At 38.7% G+C, this 19060-nt stretch overlaps 1 protein-coding gene across 1 annotated transcript; it reads left to right on the forward strand.

The window, feature by feature from the left end:
- Positions 1 to 544: 544 nt before the first annotated feature.
- On the forward strand, positions 545 to 18832 carry rab18a (RAB18A, member RAS oncogene family). The gene is made up of 7 exons (XM_074694006.1): positions 545 to 751; positions 4590 to 4645; positions 11087 to 11148; positions 12147 to 12219; positions 14135 to 14253; positions 14732 to 14798; positions 16944 to 18832. The coding sequence occupies exons 1-7, from the start codon at positions 684 to 686 to the stop codon at positions 17111 to 17113; spliced, it is 615 nt and encodes a 204-aa protein (XP_074550107.1). The 5' UTR covers positions 545 to 683; the 3' UTR covers positions 17114 to 18832.
- The last annotated feature ends 228 nt before the right edge of the window (positions 18833 to 19060 follow it).

Genomic DNA, 19060 nt, shown 5'->3' on the forward strand with positions numbered 1-19060 from the left:
TTTTCATCAGATAGACTGCACTCTTTGTAAACTGATGGGGCCATATGTTACAAATGTAACGCAACACAGTCTGAAATACTGAAGTTAATAATAATGGTGACATATGGTAAACTGCAGTAACATAACCTTATAGTGCCAAAATAAAATATATAAATCAATAATCAATTAAATCATTAAATGTCTTTCTCTCTCTCTCTCTCCGTATATATATATATATATATATATATATATATATATATATATATATATATATATATATATATATATATATATATATATATATATATATATATATACAGTGTGAGATAATGTTGTAATACTCAAAAAAAAGGACAGCAGCATGTGTTGCACCATAAAATTGGCACAATGTATTTTTTCTTTTAATATTGGAATCAGTTATTTAAATATAACATTGTACCTTTTTTATGTAAATTTGAAGATAAAGTTTAATAAGAATTTTTTTAAAAATCAGAAAAGTTTGTTTTTCTGTTAGGTGTTCCTTTCTACATGACGTAAGCGGAAGAGTTAAAATGTCACACGGGATATGGTTAGAGTGAGGCATCTCATCGTTTAACAATCTCTGTTGTATGCTGTAAACAGGAACGCAAGTGGCTTACAGACGTCTCCTTAACAAGCAGTAAAAGCTACTTACTGAAAGTAACACCACTCACTGTGAACAGAAAATGGAAGACGATGTACTAACGACGCTGAAAATATTGATAATTGGAGAGAGCGGAGTTGGAAAATCCAGGTAGGGTAAAAATATCTCTGAGAAATGATGTCGTGGCTGTTAGCGCTAGCTAGCCTGCGTTAGCTTCTCAGCTAAAGCAAAAGATGTGAAGTTGTGAGACAGAGTATTGCGAAATGGCCCAGTGGGTTATCCTGATATTCATATTAAAACGGCTCACAGTGTTGGGGTATTTAAAGCTGATATAATGCCTTTAGAGTGGTTTCTTCCTGGCTAGCCTGAGCTAGCTGTTTGTGACATCATCTTTGTTCACGTCTCACTCAGCTGTTTGAAGATGTTGCAATCGGGACCACTTTTCTGCCATGTCTTCGCCTCATGCACAGTTTCCCAGTCTGTACCAGTCTAAAAGCAGACAAATTAAGGGCTTCACTTTTCAGTTACAGCCATATTTTTACTGAAGGTAACTGAGCTGGTTATCCAGGGAGCCATCACTCTTTGTGATCTAATTTGTTGTGTTTGTAACAGACACATGGAATTTCTTTATCTAATAGGTTATGCTTGTGTAAGCTTGGGATCATCAAAATGAGGCAGTAAAGCCTTTACTACACTGCATATTCTTCTGTTGTGTGGGATCCACGTACAGCCTACTGGCAATATTCAGATAGACTGCCTCTGTTTTGGTTTGTTTTACTAGCATTCCTCTAGGATTTTTATGATGTGTGTCATAGTCACAAGTCATAGAATCACAGGTTGAACCTACAAGAAGCTGCCATATAGACAGTGTGCTTAAGGTGATTAAACAAATCCTATTAAAGGTACCTCTAAAAGTATTGTACATGATTATTGGCATTAGCCCCACCACATAGGATCACAAAGTGCTCATTGGGTGAGTTAAGTATGGATAAAGCATGAGATATGGGGAAAACACACTGATGTTGTGGTATTATTTTCTCACTCCTAGTGTGTGGTATGCAAACTGAGAGATCATCCACATAAGCATGTCTCCAGGAATGTGGTTCAGGCTGCATTCAAAAAATGTGTTGACAGACAAACTGAGTTGAAACCATCACATTGCAAACTACATTATTAAGTTTTGCCTGCCTTTCATTGTAAGAGTAGCTAACAAGCTACTCAGAGTTATGTTGCAAGTCTTTTGACAAGCGAAAAGCCTTGCTTAATTCATATTTTAGTGCAGACAGATGACTGAGCCCCAGGGATTGAAATTACAAAACGTAGTATGAACCCAAAATGACGCGGGCTTGTGCATAGTTCTCACAAGACCAGTGTCTCCAGCATGTTACAGAGTCGATATAAAGGGGAAATTGAGAATATACTTCTGGATACTGGATCACAAAATATCAATGGAATAAAGAAAATAAACAGTGTGTAAAAAAAAAACAAGAAAGTTGTCACCGTAAACCTGCTATATATTTAGATTTAATACATTCTCTTACATTTTTCTTCCAAAAAAATAAACAAGTGAAAACTTTATGAAATGTGTGTTATCCATTCATAAATTGTTGCAGACATCCAGATGACAAAGACAGTAGATCAGCAAGCTTCACTCAGAGACGATGATATGCACAGATAGTGTGATTCTGATGTCGTTGTTGTTGGTGGAGGGTAGCACCGATCTCATCCCGTTATCAGGTATCAGTCCGATGCCGACTCTAAAAGTAAGATTGGACATTGGTGACAAAGAGCCGACCGACCCATTGGACAGATATATTCAACTCAGTTCTATGATCTTCTATGTTCATCAACGCCAGTAGGTCTGTGCATTTTTGCTCTGCAGAGCTAAAATACTATGAAGGAAGATAACTGCAGTGGACTCTGTGAAATTTTATCTCCTCAATTATCCACTTCTGAGGTTTACAGTGATTCCTGTTGGTGTTGCAGAGTTACCTACCACGTTATGATCACATATAAAAACAATACAGTCATTTTAACATGTTTTTTTTTGTGTGTGTGTGTGTGTGTGTGTGTGTTACGAAGTAAGAAAAGCCTTAAGTTATAAAAAACTAGGGCTGAACGATTTTGGAAAATAATCTAATTGCGTTTTTTTTTTTTTGGACCAATATTGCGATTGCGGTTTAGCGTTTTTTTATTTATTTATTTATTTAATTAATTTTGTTTATTTTTTTTATTTTTATTTATTTATTTATTTATTTTTATTTTTTTTATTTATTTTTTTTTTGGGGGGGGGGGGGTATTTTCTGCATTGTTCACTTAACACAAGTTTTAAGTCATTTTATAGTATGACTAACCAACAAAAGATACTGTTAGCATTTAAAAAAGTCTTTTTTGCATTTCATAATTGAAAAAGAAAAAAGGAACAATGTGAAATTTTACTAACCTCCAGTTGTCAGTAAGAGTAACAAACCATACAGAATAAAGTGATCAAAGGATATGGCTCTACGATCTTCTGGATCGATCTTTGTAGCCCACAGGTTTTTTTTTTTTTGGCCAGAAAAAAAAACAGCATTTTGACTTTTTTGCATTCTATTACATTGCGATGTCGGATTAGAATTGATTAATTGTTCAGCCCTATGAAAAACCCACAATAGAGAAAAAAGTTTTAAGGAAGGAATGTTAAATTAATATCATCATTCATATTGGCTGATACCAAAGCCCCGGTATCGGTGTTGCTAGTGGGACTTAAAAAGTTGGGTAGTTGCTGAATTGATGTCTTAATTCATCTCAATGCATTACTTTAACACCAAAAAATGTTGGCTTCAGATTTGTGCACGAACTGCTTTAGTATCCCAGGCCTTTTTGACCCAAGTAACAACACAGGAACAGAAGAAGTGAAGCAGGATTGTCCCCACAGTGGTGCTGACATCTGTTATTCAGTGGTCTCTTTTTTTCTCCTTCTTCTTTTTGTACTTTTTACTTTCTGGTATTATCCTACTGACATTACTTTTTGGACAATAAAACAACAGTACTTCTAATCTGAGCTCTTTTCCTGTTTTGGTATTGCTGAGAAGATGTCTTTTATTTTCTTAATTTTGTCCAGAAGTGGAGGTAATTTTCTTATTATGAATGCATCCTTTGTTTCAACTACGCACAAAGAGACTGAGTTTGTTCATACCACAACATAAACAGCGGTTTATATTTCTACTAAACAGTACAGTAGTGTCCAGAGGTCGTGGGAACAGTTCCAGAAATCAGTGTCATTATATTTTTACACAGGTCCCAGCTTAATACAATAAACCAGTTTAAACCAGTATTAGTATTAAATGTCAGTTTTTGAGTTTCTCTGTGTCAGTAGTGCCATTGTTGAATAGTTTTACTGAGTGGACTCATTTTTAAGTGGTAAACATCTTTAATTTGCTTCACTGCATTTATAGAAGCCTTAAATAGTCAGGGAGAAGTCTGCCCGGCAAAGAAAGCTTGATTTTCATTTCACCCGAACAAGTGACCCTCACAGAACGCAATTCTTAACTTGACTGTCTCCAGGTGCTGTTTATTTGCTGCATGGACCCCAAACAATAAACACCCATTGCTCCAGCTTATGATGGGCCATGAGAAAAATGAGAGAAATGAGACTCATGCTCAGGTCAGAGGAGAGGAGTCAGCTTATCCCAATCATCAGCGCTGTGATTAAAGTCTGAGCACTCCATGAGTCATAGTTAAGAAATGAACCCTGACCTCATGACTGCAACCCAGCAGTGATATCATCTAAAGCTGCAACACATAATGCAAGTGAAGGACAAAGTGATCAATACAAAGAGACAGAGATACAAAATCTGATTAGACTGGTGCCACCGGAGAAGTTAGAAATCTGATCTGAGGAGACAAACAGCTGGTAAACATGGGGGAGCTGCACAGCAGTTTGTCTGTGTTTGTGAGAGTTTAATGAGGAGTTTTCATCAGTTTTTCTTCTTCTTCCTGTTCGCAGCCTCCTCTTGAGATTCACAGATGACACGTTTGACCCGGAACAATCAGCGACAATAGGTGAGTAACACATCTGATGAAACATGGTGATAAGTGTATGATTACTGAAATGAGCAAAGTGAGAATGAGTCAGAAACCACAGAGGTAAGCATGCTCCAGGTTACCCAAGTCAGTTAAGCAGGATTATTATTGTACTGAAAGAGTTTGAAAAATACTTTATAGTTGTTCATGAATGGCACACACACACACACACACACACACACATACACACATACAAAAAAAAAAAAGTCGTATTGTGGGAAAGATCTTTCAGAATAGTCACTGTAATGGATTTTCATGACTGGGGTTGTGCATTTTAAGTTGACTTAAAGAAATCACACATTGTCATCTTTGCTAGTAGGCACAAGAATAAGTAGGCTGTTGAACAAACTATCAGTTTTGTTGTAGGCCTGAAATTCAGATTAAATGCTGGTTAAACTGTAGACCGTCACCCCAGACTAGCCATAGCTATAGCTTTAGGTAACGGCTACTGCCATAATGTTATAGTGCTCTACTACCTGGATGAAAACAATCACAGAATACAGACTTTATCCTATTGCATGGCCCGGTTTGTCAGTCATTTATTCTAGAAAGTGAAGATAGTAAAAACAGAATAAGTATGAATTGTGCTTAAAGAGACTGTGAGGAGGATCTGTTTAAATTAGATTATGTGACTCTTAATAAGGCATGTGTTTGTTTTGGAAAATGAATGAATAAATGGAGATCGGATCTTCTTTTCAAGTCTTACTTTTCTTTGTTCAAGACAACTTTTTTTTTTTTTACCAGATACAGCGCAAGGAGGTAAGGTTGCGTTTCTCTGTTGTTTGAGACGTGACAACAAGGAAAAGTTATCAGTTTGTACCGTAGTTTAGTAGCCGGCTATATGTAGCGCTACTGGCAACACAGTGCGGTGAGGCATGTCTGTAATGTGTAACGTTGGTGAATCCTGGTTTTGTCCTGCCAGTCATCTGCCAAGCAGAGGTAACGTGACCTCACTCTTAATTTTATTGATAGACTCGCAAGTTTTCTGTCTGACAGTTAGGCTCATTATTTCTTACGCTTATTTCCACCATCACTACAAAATTAATCACAGAAATTATTTTTTCAGCAGAGAAAAACGCAGATCTCTCTTCTTACTAAATCTCATTAGCCAGCGTGGTGTTGTCATAGAAACTTAGACGTGCCGTAAATTAATCTGGTCCTGCTTGAACCGAACAGGAAGCTAAGAAGAATCATTTAGGAATAACCTATGCTGGTGCTGATAATCTCATTTTACAGTATGGATTATGATCAGGAATATATCTAGAAGGAAGACTTTTCCAAGATCACGTCAAAAGTCCCCATAGTCCCTTTAACGTTTTTTGTTTTTAAGTTATTTTTGGGGCTTTAATGCCTGTTTTTAGAGAGAAGAGGACAGTGAATAGAGTGGGAAACAGGGCAAGAGTGAGGAGTGACATAGGGGAAAGAGGCCACAGGCTGGATACGAATCCGGACTGCCGCACAAGGACGAACCTCATGAAGCACGACCTAGACTTCTAGGCCATCTGCATTCCCACAGTTCCTTTAAATTGAGTGTTTCTTCACATTTTTTTCCCCCTCTGGACAAGTCAGCTCGTTGTAATTCAAATTTTCATCAGTCACTTTGAACACCCTATTGAAAAAAAAAGCGTGTCAGACTGGAAGCCAAGCATCGGTGCAATGTATTGGCACAGAAAGCTCATGTCTGCTGTCAGAAAATTGGTCTGGTACATCGTCTGGACTCTGGATAGATTATAAACACTTTAAACACCGACTGAAGAAACAATGGCTGCTACTCTCAGTAAAATGGAAACACACTGTTATTTATTCTGCGTCCTGGTTTTTGGACTGTCATGAGGCCAAAACTGGCAGGAACTGTAAATTGCATTAAACATCTATCCACGAAACAATAGACCCCTGTAATCTGCTCAAGGACCAGAACTGGATCCATCATCTCGTTCTCTTCTTTTGTCAGTTGCACAGTTTTTTAATGAAATGCCAATACTCTCAAACATTAAAAAAATGTGATGCTTAAAGGAAAACAAGGTCAGCTCTCAGGAATCTTGGCAGGTTTGAAAACGGATCGTGTGAATTCTTGTGCTCTTGGGCCAAAACCTTTTGGTACATCAGGAGTGAAGGTCTTCCTCCTTATACTAGAGGAGCTGCAACAGATGTCAGCTTCTATTATTAGAACCAAATCATGAGATTCACCGAGGCCATGGGGCAAAAAGGCTGTCACTTCTTTCCTTAACGTCTTTTTGTTCATAGTTACACTTGGCTACCCTTAATTTATTAGCTTAAAGGAGTTCTTTCTGCTTTAACCAGCTTGATTTCAGGAGGGTTTGTAGTTCATAATGCTGTCTTTGTTCAACCCCAAGCACCATTTCAAGAAGGGTTAAAACAGTTTTTTTTTCTAAAGGTCAGAGTTTGGAAAACCACGCTGTAACTCAGCCATGAACTTCTTGCTCAACAGATGTCTTTATTAGAAATATTCTGTCCCAGTCCCACTGCCTCCACATCCAGCACACTTATATCACTTTCAACGTACCACTAGATCTCAGTTCATGTGCAGTCCTCTGTCACAGCTGAAGGTTGTCTTCCAGTCTCGGAGCAGTAGCTCTTTCACTGAAGTGTTATTGTTGCACAAAGTGTATCTGTCTGAAGCATCAAATGAGCAAAGCTCATCTGCTTTATGACCTCTACAACCAGAGGTAAATGAGGAGCAGCATGCCATGACACTGACGTAAAATTTCACCTGCTGTTACCAACTTACTGCTTCACCCACCTGTTACATGCTATCCTCATCGAGAGGATGTTTCAAACAACAGTACTATGTAACTACAAACAAATGCATTACCTTGTCACTTTGCATCCCATTTAAAGTTGACCTGAACGAAGTAAAGTAGTGTTACAAAGAAGATCTGCTCTCCTTTGGTTGCTCACAAAGCACATGCCATAACAAGAGTCAGTCCGTAGATAGTGGGTGAAGGTGCTCATGGGAAATGGTGTCTTCATGTTGGGAAAACTTTGATGGTGTGACTTCTGGTAACTTCAATCAAATACTCCTCACAGTGCCTTTAACTTTTGGTAAAACTACCCCAAACAGACCAGAGACACTCAAGTTAGCCTGGTAAGTTAGAATTGTAGACTTACCGACAGCTAGCAATTGTGATTTTTTTTTATCTGATAGGTAACTGTGGTACTAATTGGTTGGAAAGGGGGTCTGGTGTCTTGCTAATCAAAGAAAAAAAAGGTTAAAGCTCCTCATTAAACCAAAAAAACTGTGTTCTATGAAAAAAAAACTGTGTGGGGAAACTCAGTGCAGAGATAAGAGCTTTTTTGACGTCCTCTGAAACAAACGGATAAGGTCATCAAGTCTTGTCATGTTGTCATTTCACAAGTAGAGATGATCGATACCACTTTTATTCAGACTGATACAAGAACAAGTACTCCCTCTTGAGTACTCACCAATATCAAGTACTGATGCAACTGGTACTTTTGATACATAACATTTCAATAAAAGGTGACAGATCATTTTGATCAAAGACAGCCATTCCTGCATTATGTCCAAAATAAAACACAAACAGCTCTCTGAGTTTACATTTTTTATTTGTTTTAACTAAATTAAAAAAAGTAGGAAATAAAGCTGTCAGAATTTTAGTCATTTTTTAAAGCAAACTGAAGCGCAAAATAAAACAGCACAACTGTTAACCCTCCCTAATTCATTCATGTTGTCTGAACACATTTGCCATGGTGTTAAACTGAAGCAAAGTTGGCGAGGAGGACTACTCAACATAAGATTGTTTTGCCTCAAGTATTGGCTGCTGGTATCGGCAGCCTTGGCGTGTACTGATAACATGAAATAAGGCTGGAATTGACCAGATACTAATACCAATATTCGCCCATCCTTGGTCACAAGCAAATGTCCTCTTTTCAAAGGTCTGTCTGAGTTTGCACTGAATTAAATCCAGACAGACTGGTCCTAGATCCGGGAAGTGTTTAGTGTAAACGTCCCTCCTCATGCATCTGTTAACAGTATCTGAGCAACCCTGCTGCTCTGGAGGAAGAGCTACTTATTGTGATTGACTGTGTGAACAGACAGTGTGTTGTATCTGGTACTGTACCTCGTATATCCTCGGCCTCCTTTTCTCCTCTCCTGTTTTGACTCCAAACTTGAACTCGTCTCCCCTCTCCCAGATGTAAAAACAAGCCCATCCTGAGCATACATCTCCCTGCTAAATCTGTCAGTGGGTGCTAAAACTGTGTCTGACATGTCACCCAGACAGAGCACGCTCAAACTCTGCACAAAGGCAATACAGTAGATTTATTTGTTAGGAGGGACAACATGGTTATTTTCATGTAAATGTCTGTTCCTGTGGGACTCTGGGGGGTTTACAGGAGTGAATCATTGCTCTCTGAGCCATAACACAGGTGGTGCTTTTTCATTTTTTTGGATAAAATCTGCATCGGTCTCTGTCTGGGACATTAAACCACACTGTCCCTTTGTGGAAGACGTGAATACAGTCACTCCATAATTTAGACTCAGGACATGAGACGGGCACAGTGCCAGTCTGGAGATCAGGGGTTAGGAGAAGTTCAGAGACGTTCTGTGGTGTATATGTTTTTTCGATACATCACTGATTGTAATCGGCTGTCGGGACAGAAGACAAAAACTCATATAGTTTATTTAGTCCTCAATAAGAAGTGGTGTTATAATGGGCCTAACACTTCTTATGTTGTCTAAAAATGTAAAGAGTGAAATGATTTCTGCCACGAGAGAGGCTGAAAACCTGCAGTAGAGTTTATTTTCAGCAGACTGGACTACCATCTTTTTTTTGTATAAAAATAATCAATGAGTTTAGGCTGGTGCCTGAAATACACCAGATACGTCTGCAGTGCGACTCTGTTGCGCTGCGTCTTGACTGCATTAGTCAACTCACACCGGCTGTGTGTTCAGTCTGACAAGCTGTATGACTGACAGACAGCTGGAGTCAAAGACTGAGGAGTTCCTGCGCTTCCCACTCCATTGATAAGTCTCTCTTTATTATTGTTGGGCTGTAAAGCCTCAAACCTGTTGACTCCTGGTCTGGCTTCGCTCATCATGTCCTTTTGTCATCGTAGTCAAGCTAAATACGATTTTATTTTGAAAGTCACTGGGTGTTTTGAGGTAGTTTCCAGTCACAACTTTCCGTCCCTTCCTGTCTTTGCTGAATTTATGCGTCACAGCTGGCATCCGCCAAAAATACGGTGGATGTGTATTACCTGCAACATGGCGAACCAGCCACGCAGACATACTGCAACAGAACAGATCCTGTGTAAGTCGACACATTGACTTGAATGAAATCTATTTGATCTGTTTGCCGTGACAAAACGGAGACACACTACAGATGTATCAGATGTATTTCAGCCATAAGTTCCCCCTAAAATTGAGCATCTCTTTTTACTAATAAAGAAGCTCCAAAAGCTCCAACTTGGTCTTGAAAGTTCTTCTAATACACCTCTGTTTCTCCTATTAAGACCCTTTCGCCTTTTGTGAAGTGCTCTTTGTGCTTTATATTCCTTTTAGTCTGTGTTAAACAAAGGAAAATGTTAAAACTGGGGATGTCCCGTTCCCAAGTATAGGATCTGACCAATTTTTGCATTTTTTTTTTAGTACCAGTGATCAGGAATTCTAGCCAATCCTCTTAATCATTCGATCATTCACGTTAGCTTGCACAAAGCCAAAATTGGTGCCGAAAGCCAACGCATCAGTAAAAACAAGCGCTGTAGGTGCGCCCAACCTCATAAAGTTGATGAGAGAATGATAACATAATGTCCACTACCAGATAAGTTACAGCAATAACATCTGCATTACGGCAGTCTACGGTAACTCTACAGGGACAAATGGCTCAAAGAGCAAAAACAAACAAACACGGTGAAGTCCGTTAGCTTAGCACTAACAACTCCGAGGCTTCAGTGTCAGCAGTCCCTAATTAAAACAATTGATAAATAAAACATAAACTACATAAAAGAGTGATAGGCAGCTGTTTTCATGTCAATACACAGCTCTAGTCAGAGTTGAAAAATAAATCTGCACATTGAAGGCAATGACAGTTTTTACAGGCTTGCAGTCTATCAGTGAGATGCTCTAAAAGATAGATCGACGTGGTGAGGGATGTAGAATCTGACCAATCCAAAGGCTACGCAAAGTCAGACCTTAGCTGATGTAGCAATGATGAGCACGCCAGGGTTACAAAAGTTGAACTATTAACTAAAAGTAGTGTGAACCCAGTTACAATCACAGCTGATGCCAAGGATGTTTTTGGCAGGTCTGCAGAAAACCATTTATATGACTTTGACCAACCTTCCCTTTTTTTTCCCACTTCTCTTTCTAATGTTGACTGAATTCTATTTTCATATTTATTTCTACTTTCATGACTGACTGATTGACATTTCTCTGTCAAGGGGTCGACTTCAAAGTGAAGACCATTTCTGTGGATGGAAACAAGGCAAAGCTGGCGATATGGGTGAGTGAAAAACTGTTTGTATTCTTTAGAAAACACTCATGAAACAAAAACGTGTCTCTTTTGTGTCAGATTACAGTTTTTCTCAAATGTTTTGGCACGTGTCAAGAAACATTTTAAACTTGTCAGCAGTAAGATGCTCTCCAAAAATAAGCTCATACTTCCCACAGACCGCAATAGTTAAGCTGTAGAAGTCTGCAGCTCACCCAACACCTTCAATTCATGTGTCAACACAGAGGTATTGTGTTGGATTATAGCACCTTGTATACAAAATGACAGGTTTCTCTGACTGTGTGGTCAACATGTTTTGATGTAAGAACGACTCCGAAAACAAGTTCTTCATTTTCAAGTTTCAACAGGTCCTGTTGATGCTTTCACCTCTTACGAACCAGACGGTGTTTGTCTGCAGATCAGTTAATACTTTGGTGAAACACAATGAATAAACTTCCGAAGCTGATTTCAGAGGTCTTTATTAATTCATGTTTTGTCTGCAATGCTTAAGGTACATCCTACGCTACATGAGCTACACTTAAACACAGCAACCACGCAAAGTTATAGCTCTGGTTATCTGCTACTGAATAATGCTAAATGTAAATCCTCTGAAATATTTTTGTGTTAAGATTTTAACTTAAAGACTGGAAAGATCATTTTTGCTCAGACTGTGGACCGTCTTGCTGTTACCTAAATAGCATGTAAATGGTAACTGTTGTGTCTCAGTTACATAAACTTGTGAAGAATTAAGAAGTACTCTGACTTCTTTTTATGTATTTGAGAATTGAGCAATGTAAGAAAAAACACATCCACAACCTCCTCTGGGTGACAGAGCTGCATGTACTGTCGATTGGCCAGAAGATGGCGCCCAAGTAACATCGTCCTGACTCCCTGCTCTTTGAAGCACTCAGTGATCAACCTCTGCGTTTCTCTCTGTCAGTCTGTGCCAGTTTTCCTTCTGTTTGTTCCTCCCAGTGAGCCCAGTGTGCTGAACTGGTTTTGTTTTGCAGGACACCGCAGGACAGGAGCGCTTCCGAACTCTGACGCCGAGCTACTACCGAGGTGCTCAGGGAGTCATCCTGGGTAAGTTAGTGCCATGATTGCTGAAATACTTGTGTGTGTGACTGTGTGTATGTGTGCGCTCTGCATCCAAGGTTCAGGCCCCTGGTTGTTAAAAAAAATGTGATGGCTTTTCATCCTGTGACCCACACACACACACTCTCACACACACACACACACACACACACACACACACACACACACACGCTCTCCTGCTTCACTCTGTGGAAGTTAGTTTATAGCCCAAAGCCAGAGTCCTCATATGGACGTGCATGTACATTATGTATATGAACACACACACAGGAACTGAGTGAAACCTCTTAAACAGACTTCCTGAGCAGCGTTAGGTTTTTGACCGCTCTAATGATGAATAGAAATACAAGATGCTTTGTTAGAGCTGTGAGAGCTTCCTGATGAAAAAAACAACCGTGTTGTTGCAAATATGAATTTAATTTGATGTTTCAATCTGAGCTCTTTTCCTTAAACTTTAGAGAAAAAATTCAAAGGGAGTGAGAATTAACTAATCTGAATATAAGTAATGAGAGTTTCACAGTCTTTGTACTTTGTTTATAGTGATCACCTGAGCTCTAGGTGTGTCACCAAGATCAAAATCTTTCTGCAAAAGCACAGAGAAAATTGATAAATGTGCCTTTAAAAAGACAGAGCAACATGGTGTACTCCGGCCTCTTGCTGCTTTTTTGGCAAAACCTGGCCACTGCCACAGCTGGAGATCATAAAAAAATAACAGTAACAGAGCTACAGAGCTGGAAAAAAAAATCTTATTCCCTGAATTTACTGATGCAGCAACATTTTCCTTTCATGTGAGACTCGGTGTCTTGATGTTTTTGTACAATAACCCCATGCAAACATCCAAAACATTATTCTGAATAGTTCTGATGTTTCTATTTACATACATGCAGTCAGACAAACTGCACCTCACTACAGATTTGTGCACTGAACATAAGTTAACACAAGGCAGACAGAAGCCACATGTGACTGATATTCTTAGCAAACAGCATTCATGTCCAAATACTACTGCTGAGTTATGAATTACATAGGCATATCTCATGTGGATTAAATTAAACATGAAAATTTTCGGCCTTCTATGACCTGCAACAAATTTGCATCATTGTTATTTATTTATAGAATGTTAATGATTGCACACATATACGTTGAGTCATCTGTTAGTGCTGAAATAATTTTAAATTTTTCAAAAATCTTGAGCTTTAAACCTAAAGTTAAAGCTACATTGATCTAGTGGGTGATGTGTCACAACCATAGACTGTAAAATAAATGGACGTCCGCTCGCTCGGTTTAAAGTGAGGTCTCCACAAAAATTGCTCCCCCTGGTGGCTGGCTGCAGTATAGGTTGAAAAAATCCATCTCCCCAGTCAGTCCAGATGGGCTGTGGTCAAACTTTAAAAAATTAATACTCCTCGTAGAAATGTTTCTCACGTCCGATTGTTGTGGTGATTTGAAGATATTATTTGGCTGTCTTGTATTCAAGTCCTCTTTTTTCTGAAAAGTTTCGTTTTCATTAGTTATGCGAGGTTAAAAACGAGGCTTTATGTAACGTTTAACGATGATTGACAGCTGACGTTCTCGTGTATTTTTTTTGAGGATTGTAAAATATGTCGGGAGGTAGAGTCAGGAAGTGATTAGACTCTCAAAAGAAAAAAACATATATATATTATTTTTGTCACCCAGCTCCACTCAGATTCTCCCAGAATCCCTCACAGTCTCTACTGTGCAGACTCTGGCTTCAAAACCGTACAATGATAAATGGCGTAGCCACGCTGTCCACTCTATATACAGTCTATGGTCACAACAACCCAAATATCTAAAAAAAAATATGAATCATAATGACGATGGGGCTGATATAGTTGTGCTTTCAAAATTTCTTTTTCTTAACTGTGTCTTTGGTTTGTTTCACTCACAGTGTATGACGTGACACGACGAGAAACCTTCACCAAGCTCGACAACTGGCTCAACGAGTTAGAGACGTACTGCACGAGAAACGACCTGGTGAAAATGCTCGTGGGGAACAAAATCGATCGGGTGAGTGTGTTTTTAAAACACAAGTGTTTCCATGTAAGCTCCTCACAGGCTGTACTTCAAACTTCAGTTTGAGCTGTGATGATTGAAAACACTCAGAGTGAATGCATTTCTGTGTTTGTACAAACTTAAAATGGGTTTTCCAGCTCACATGTGCAAAAAAAGAAGAGTGAAGGTTTGTTTTACACATACACATTTCACTGGACAGGAAATTAAATTGGTAAAAACAATGATCTTAAAAAAGAAAGTCAGCTTTTGATGAATTACAGAAGTAACCGGCGCTGGCAGAGCCACGCTCATATTTCTGGCAGCTGGTGTTTTACCAGGATAAAAATGCCCACTAAGTAGAGCATTATGAATTTATTGTGTCCTGTTCTTTGTCTGTGAAAATCACTTTCTCTCTCCACCCTGTGTCGACCACAGTGGCTGACAGCTCCGCCCGGCAGACCTCAAATAAGCCATTACCTCTCTTTTGTTTTAGGAAAACCACGAGCTAGACAGAGCTGAGGGGCTGAAGTTTGCGAGAAAACATTCCATGCTTTTTATAGGTAAGTCAGGAGGATTCCCTGCTCCACGCAGACCTGCTGGGCACGAGCTACAGCAGCCTGCTACACACGGGGAAACAGCTTCAGAAATAACTGTCATACTTTCTGAGGAATGCTCTCATACATCTATTTATAAAACTGTTCCACACATCGGCTCACATGTGCTTTGATTTTCAAGATCTTCAGTGAAAAAAAAACTTCACATGACAAACACCTCATCTTCACAAGTTAATAAAAAGCTCCTTTTATGAAAGAAACTAATGTTCTTATCTTTGTGGGTTTACAAGAAAAGTCTTACAATGTTATCCCCCCTGTGGCTCTTGAGATAAAATTAAAACTTAAAACTCTCGTAGCTGTGCCTTGTTTTTGAGGAGGTGTTGACTCTGTGCCTCCTGTGGTTCTGTGTTAATGTTTGGGGTCGAAGTATTTTCCACCCCTCCCTCATCCAGCCTGGAAACTCAGTAGATTATAAAATCAAGATAAGAGTGCAACTGATACATGATTTTTCAGGCTGCCAACACTTAAAGGAACAACCAGTAAAAGGAAAAAATACTTCTTCTTTTTTTAAAGAGGACTGTGCAAAAAAAGTTTTACTTTAAAGTTGGGATGCTGTGTGAATTTTTTAAAAACATTTTTATAGATTAGCTTTGATTAGTTAAATCATTGAAACCCTGTATTAAATGAAAAAAACATTGATAATAATGATGGTGCAGATGCAGCATTGTTTGTCATATATTTTATAGAAAACACAAGTGCCTATTTAACATGTGATTCCAGCTAAAATGTTTTTAAAAACATTAGGACAGGGATCAAAAATTACAGAAGACTTGGGAAAAAAACAAGCCTGGAGAATAATCTTCTGAGTATGGGACATATAAGGGTCAGTATCAAAAATCTGCTTTAAACTTGTTAAAGAAAAAATGTTAGATGTTTGATACAATGTGTGGTTTGGATTGCTGTTGGTGTCATAATATTTTATGTTCCATTTCTTCCATTTTTAACCAATTACAGGATCAGTCCCATTAAATTACTAAATTGTGTAACCACAGAAGCATGACAAGTATAAAAAAATTCACCTTCATAGAAGTTATACAAGTGAACTGGTGGAACAAATTATTTGTTATGAAATAGTTTGTCAAGGTATGCGTAAAATATTTTATTTCTTAACTTAATAATCTGGGTTTTGTTGTACTAAGCGAGTCAGTTTGCTGTAGATATTGATGTTTTCTCTCCATTTTTGGGTCAGTTGGTTTCAAATAAGTGTAACTCTCAGTCTTACAGTGTAGTTGACTGATAAAATCAGATTCATAACTTTTTATGCAATATCAGACTTTTTGGTTTCACTCATTGATATTTATTAGTTACATGTCTTTTAACCGTAGATTGGTCAATTTGAAACAGGTCAGGAACATGCTTGGATGTTAAAGTTGCAGTTTTAAAACTTTCCTCTGCACTTTTTTTGATAAAGCTTTGTATTGAAATGTTTTGCAAACCGTCTGTTTTATTAACATTATACACAAGAGTCCCAGTGTTTTTTGGATGATATTTGTAAAAAAAATGACCTTTCAAAAACACTCAGAAGGCAGCCTTTGGTTTATCTTTTGAAAAACTTCAAACTCACATTAGTGTCCAGGGTTTTTAAAAAATATTTTCTTATCATAAACTTTATATTTTCCATGTTAATTTGCTTTTCAGTATTGCCATTTTAATATATTATCTTTTATATTTATTTGAGAATTGTTTTATTCCTTCACATTTCATACATTTTAGTCCGAGCTTGTCTTTTTTTGTTGGTTTGTTTGTTTGGATTTAAGGGCTGTGCTTTTAGCGTTTACTCATAGATTGATGTGAACGTGATGCTCTGCTACATGTGCTGCAGCTGAATGGAGATCAGGCGCTTGATAAACTATGATCTACATTATCCATGTTAAAAGGTTTTCATATATCTATCATAGTTCTTTATCTGTCAGACGTATCAGCTTGCTCTTATCAAAAAACACATTTAAAAAACTGAATCTGTAAGTCCTTATCTCACTTTTAGATCCTAATCCGTTTTTATTCGTTCTGCCTCTTTCACCCCTCATAAATCCTTGTTTCTCCCCTCCTCGTCTTCCCGTTTCTTTCCTCCTCTCTGCTCTCTTCCTCCAGAGGCCAGTGCCAAAACCAGGGACGGTGTTCAGTGTGCGTTTGAGGAGCTGGTGGAGAAGATTATCCAGACCCCCGGTTTATGGCAGAGCGAGACCCACGGCCGAGGAGTCCAGCTCACTGATGAGGACGCAGGCGGTGGAACCTGCGGTGGCTACTGCTCCCTGGTCTAGACAACAAACACATTCTCCTTCACATAAACACACACAGAAACACACAGACACACTCTCAACTTCAGACACACATGTGAATACCACACACTCTAATATAAACACAGACAAACACACACCCCTCCTGCTGTGTTGTCCTGAGCTGAGCTCCTTCCTCAGACATGAAGGCGGTGGAGGCCTGAGGTGGACCGTCCACACACTCTACCTGTGTTCACACAGACTTTTTGCACACTTTCTAATAATAACGCTGCGCTTTGAGGCAACTGCAGCTCAGCCTTCTTCTTCATGGAGTTTGAGTGAAATTCTTTCTCTCCTCTTTTTGTTTTGAATTACAGTTTTGTGCAGCTTTGGGACCTTGGTCAAAATATGAACCATTCTCTTTTCATGATTAAAATGTGAAAGACAAACAGGAGTCTTAATGTTTGAGCCAAAGTGTGGTAGATATTTGGTTAAATTTTTTGAAAATGATGAGAATGGGGACGATTTTAACCAGGGTTTCTTTTTGACTCCAGCATGTTAATCCTCCTCGGAGCACCTTGCCTTAGCGAGCACATCTGTATCAATGCAGGGTCGACGTCCCCCTCCAGTGTTAGCCTTCCCTCCGTTCTGTCCTGTGCTTGGTCCTGCCCCTCAGACTGAACATTTCGCTGCTTATTGAGAAGCTTATCAAGCCAGGCTGTCTTCTTTTCAATCTCACCACTCTCCGTCTAAAGGCCTGGATCATGCGTTTCTTTTGTTTTCCACACAACTGCCTCATTTTTTTTCATATTATAATAGAGTTACCAAGTGTCTGGAATGACGTTTTACTGCTTTTATTGACTTGGACTTCAAACCTGTGGTGTGTTTTGAAGAGTGCATGAATCAAAGAGATTGGCACCAGCAAGCTTTCCACTGGGTGCCCGGAGAAGAGGGAACCTCTTAAAATTGCACGCCTTTGTTGTAACGAGTTGCTTTAATGGAGTGCGACTTACTGGCACTCTCTGACTCAGACAGATAATATCAGTAATATCACTAGCACAGCTACAGTTTTTCATATACATCCGTTTGACCGGACAGAGACAAAGGAAAAGTGTTCAATATAAGACGGGGCAGTGAGTCATGAGGGTGTTTCCACTGGGTTTGGAAAATCAAAGAAAACGCTGTGTGCACCACATCGCTAATGGATTTCACAGTACTCCTATCTCTGTGTTTTTGTATGCAAGAAGCAGCTCTACATGTACTGTACCCCTGACCTCTGACCATGTTTGTAGTCTTTGAATGCTGGTGTGTGTTCTTGAAAACTTCTGGGAAACCTTGCTCTGAGAGTGGGATCTTGTAATTGGGATGTTGTGAAAGTGACATGGGTTCGAGCATGTCTGGTCACAAACTGAATTTTTTTTATCTCTTTTTAATTGCATGTGAATCTCTGCGTGCCATCTTTGTGTTTGTTTGTCCAGTGAACAGCCTTTGACGGCTTTTTACGATAGACATAATAACTTATATTTAGCTAAAAGAAGATATAGCAAAACAAGTTTACCATTTAAGTTTAATGGTACATTAAAACAAAAAGGAAGTAGGCTTTTACTCATTTAACTGGTATAGCTGTCTCTTTTTGTGTTCAGAAATATGTTAAAACATGTATACCTTGTAAATTGTGTGCATTTTAAGGAACTCTGTGGGATGATTCCTGTTTGATTTGTAAAGCTGAATGTATACATATTTCACTACGAACTTCCCAATGTATTAAACTGAATAAAATTTGTTTTTTAAGCTAATACAGGTGAACGTTTTTTACTGTAACTCTAACACTTTGTCGCTTTCCATTGATATGCTCTGTGTTTGAACTAAAAATGTTTAAGGGTAGTGAAAAGTGCCTGTCGCATATTACTACTTGAGCAGTCCGAAAGACTTCATGTACTGCAACAGGTAACAAAGAAATGCAGCAAGCACACTTTTCAAAGAAGATGTTAT

The sequence above is a fragment of the Halichoeres trimaculatus genome, unplaced genomic scaffold (assembly GCF_033239565.1).
Source record: "Halichoeres trimaculatus isolate MK-OKI-2021-1 unplaced genomic scaffold, fHalTri1.1 fHalTri1_scaffold_18, whole genome shotgun sequence".
In the NCBI taxonomy this organism is placed as follows: Eukaryota; Metazoa; Chordata; class Actinopteri; order Labriformes; family Labridae; genus Halichoeres; species Halichoeres trimaculatus.